The 3,893-nt window shown below is 38.0% G+C and overlaps 1 protein-coding gene across 2 annotated transcripts in view; it reads right to left on the bottom strand.

Annotated features, from left to right (window-relative positions):
- Nucleotides 1–365: 365 nt before the first annotated feature.
- Nucleotides 366–3,893, bottom strand: part of LOC116463601 (protein mono-ADP-ribosyltransferase TIPARP) — a 34,305-nt gene continuing 30,777 nt past the window's right edge. For both annotated transcript variants that reach the window (XM_058434751.1, XM_032146785.2), the window contains exons 5-6: nucleotides 3,443–3,721; nucleotides 366–2,452 (exon numbers count right to left, since the gene is read on the bottom strand). In XM_058434751.1, coding sequence (XP_058290734.1) covers nucleotides 2,005–2,452; nucleotides 3,443–3,721 — 727 coding nt within the window. In that variant the 3' untranslated portion in view covers nucleotides 366–2,004. The remainder of the gene's footprint in view (nucleotides 2,453–3,442; nucleotides 3,722–3,893) is intronic.

The following is a 3,893-nucleotide window of genomic DNA, read 5'->3' on the forward strand; positions in this document are numbered from 1 at the left end:
GGAGAATCCCTTGAAGCTGGGAGGTGGAGGTTGCAGTGAGCCAAGATCGCACCACTGCATTCCAGCCTGGCAACAGAGCGAGACTCCGTCTCAAAAAAAAAAAAAAAAAACAAAAAACCAAAACTTGTCCATTTCCTCCAAGTATTACCTGCAAAATAAAATATTGACTCTTCTCTTGTAAATGATAGTGGACTGCTAGATAATGTACTTTCTGTAGATTCACACTGCAGAAAAGTTTAAGCAGCAAGTTCTGGTTAGGTCTGTTCATTCATTCAGTCAATCATACATTTAACCAACCAATCAACATTTACAGATCACCAACTATGTATTAATCCAGTGATCTTAAATGGAACCAAAACAACAAATTTTAAGGAATTACCATAAGTTTTATTTTTGCTTAGTTTTATTAAAAAAATAAATATGTCATAAAGCTTTCTTTTTCCTTAGGGAGAAAAAAAGGAACAAGTCTCATAAAACCAAATAAGCAATGGTAAGGTGTCTTAACTTGAAAAAGATTAGGAGTCACCGGTTTACAAGTTATAATTGAATGAAAGAACTGTAACAGCCACATTTGGCCATTTCATGCCTACGGCAGCAAACAACAGGATTAACTAGGGCAAAATAAATAACTGTGTGGAAGCCCTGATAAGTGCTTAATAAACAGACTGATTCACTGAGACATCAGTATAGATACATCTTGCTTAAACAACACATAAGTTCCTGAAAAGTTTTGTGTAAATGATATAACCACAAACATACCAGGAGAGCTTGGTAACTGAAAGAATTCCATGGTGAATTCTTTTGTGAACAACTACTTTCACTTTTGTAAATCCAGGTATTTGCTTTTTATAAGGAGTTTACCTAGTTGCTACCTCTCTGAACTGAGGAAACAGCATATTCACCAAATGTTGTGCTCCAGCTGGACCACCGGCACAATTTCCAAGTTTGTGTTTCTATTAAGTAAGTAGTGTAAGTAAGGTACAGAGTCAGCCAGGGAACCCAGCTGTATCTGACAAAGTAGGTGTAGGAGTGGGACTGCCATCTACCAATAATTCCAGCAAATATTTTTGCTAATATACTTTGTGCAAAACACAATAATAACCTTATCAATTCGGCTATAGATGTACTTCCTTTTTCTAAAACTTTCAGTCGCAAGCTAGGTCTGGAACTCGAAAAGAAAGTAATACTTCTAACCCTCAAGACTGCCTTTAACCAACTTAGCTGCCCAACTCCTTCAAATTGGAATGGATGATAATGAAAGAGACTGAGTTTTCCAAAGCTGAAGTTTAACAACACAAAAATCACATTTCATATCACTAATTAGTGAAAAGTTTTGCTGGTGACAAAAATTTTTCAAATGGTTGTTTTTTGTTGTTGTTGTTTTAACTTCCTCTAAATAGAACTCTGAATTCTGGGGCAAACTCTGCAGAAGTTACAGTCACTGATGTTCTCTGGTTGGCTGATATATTTTAGTACTGCTGATAGAAATAAAAATTTCTTTCTACCCACCAGAATTTCATGAACTTATACTATACCAAAGCGGTGATGCTTTGGACAGGGAATATGCATGGTAGTACTAGTTCCAGTAAGTTTTATCAAATGTAAATAAATAAATAGAATCCTCACATTGCTCACAGCCTCCATTCCATTTGGTCAAACTTCTACCAGGCCCAAGCCACATTTAAATTAGGCTGTTCAGTTTTTTAATTTAATGCTCCTAGTAACATTGCTGTCTATATGTACAAGTGTGAATGAAGAGTGTGTAATCTGTAGTCTTTTCCACACTGAGTACACTAACAATTAGGAAATAATTAAAGAGTAAGTGGTCATTTTAAAACTTGTTTTTTTTTTTTTTAAAAAGTATTTTCTAGCACTTTAAAAAATGGGTCTGAAAAGTGCCCTATTAATGTCCAATGCTGTTCCCCACCCAGTCCCACCCATTCAAAACCTGCTACAAATGCTGGATTGAGTTCGTATCAAATAATTTAGCAGTACCAAGATTTTTCAAATGGAAACAGTGTTACTGACTTCTTCATATTGGATAACAAAATAAGGGTAACTCTGGTCATCATTAAAAATGACAAAAATCTGAGGCTCAAAGAAATTATCCACACAAGAGTCATAAAGGTCACTGGTGACACTGCCAGGATTGACTGGCGGGGGCCTTCTCATGCCATGACTGCCCATTGTGTATCTGCCCGTCAGCACTTTGGCCAGAAACATGAAGTGGACTCCTTTGGAGGACTTCTTAGAAAAGTTATGAGAGTAGCTTGCCTTCTTTGCAAAATAACTGCCTTGTCCAAACATTGTAGCATGCTTTCCACAGACTCGAGGGTCAAAGTTGTGTTTGCAGATTCCATCTACCACATCCTGGGATGTTCCATGAAATAAATGTCTCTCATTTATTATCCTGTCACGGCCAAACATTTTCCTGTTCATATATTCCTTTTTCCTAATGGAAAGAACAGGGAATTCAGAAGGATGAAATACAGGTCAATTTAACAGGCATGATGTAGTCATAAACTTCTCTTTATGGTTTTAATGAGGAGTTATCAAGGGCAAAATGCCATCAAAGATCCTATTAAAAGTTGAAACTTATCTTTCCACTGTAGAAAAGGCCTTTTCCTTCTTTCTCCACCAATCATTCACTTGCTTTCTCTTTCATCTTAAATCTATTAAGAGTTCTCCTATGTTTTCCTTCCTCAGGATGCCCTCCTTGCCTAATTCCTCCAATCTGAGGGTCTCTTAGATTCTGAGATTCCTGAAATCTAAATGTATTCCCTCCGTTTGTCCTACATTAGTTTGTTGACTTGAGAGGCACCACAGTAAAGGAATTAAGAGCAAGGCCTCTGGTGTCAGACTGCCTGGGTTCAAATTCTGGCACCATATCATAATAACCACATGACCTGCAGCAAAGTAAGCTTTCTGTGACTCAGTTTCTTCTTCTCTGTAAGATATAAATTGTAATAATCCTACTTATGTCTGTTATGAGGATTATGTCAGTTAATACACAGAAAATATGAACATAAATTCTGTGCAAATGTTTACTATTATGTTCCTCATTTGACACTGGCTACAATAAAGCTCTTTTGATTCTTGAACTTTTCTTTTCTTTCTTTTTTTTTTTTTTTTGAGACGGAGTCTTGCTCTGTCGCCCAGGCTGGAGTGCAGTGGCGCGATCTCGGCTCACTGCAAGCTCCGCCTCCCAGGTTCACGTCATTCTCCTGCCTCAGCCTCCCGAGTAGCTGGGACTACAGGCGCCTGCCACCACGCCCAGCTAATTTTTTCTATTTTTAGTAGAGACGGGGTTTCACCGTGTTAGCTAGGATGGTCTTGATCTCCTGACCTCGTGATCTGCCCGCCTCGGCCTCCCAAAATGCTGGGATTACAGGCGTGAGCCACCACACCCGGCCGTCTTGAACTTTTCATACATCTGACTCACCTTTTGTATTTCTCCCAAAGAAACTGGTTTTGGACTCTCAATATCTGCAAAATTCTGTATTTAAACTCAGGCACAGTCTTATGAAAAAGATTGTAAATGATCCGATAACTTTTATCCTCTGCAGAAACAGGCACTTGGATGAAGTCCTGAGATGGATGCATATAAACCCAAGTTTCAGGGTAAAAGTTTGCTGAAGTGACCCCATCTGGGCAGATGATTTGTGATGATGAAGTTGCTTCAAGAGGTGGAGGAGCTTGTGTGGGAACCCCACCAAGTGTCCTAAAATGGAGAGGAAGAAACATCAATGTAAAACATTAAGAAATAAGTACACCTCACATTATAGTGCTATCAGTGTCTACCTAATATTATAATGTGTATAGCTTAAGTGCTTATTTAAAAAGTAAAAATTGCTATCTATTTAATTTAAAAAAAAGTCTTGGAGCAAACATTG

The sequence above is a fragment of the Hylobates moloch genome, unplaced genomic scaffold (assembly GCF_009828535.3).
Source record: "Hylobates moloch isolate HMO894 unplaced genomic scaffold, HMol_V3 SCAFFOLD_44, whole genome shotgun sequence".
Taxonomy (NCBI): Eukaryota; Metazoa; Chordata; class Mammalia; order Primates; family Hylobatidae; genus Hylobates; species Hylobates moloch.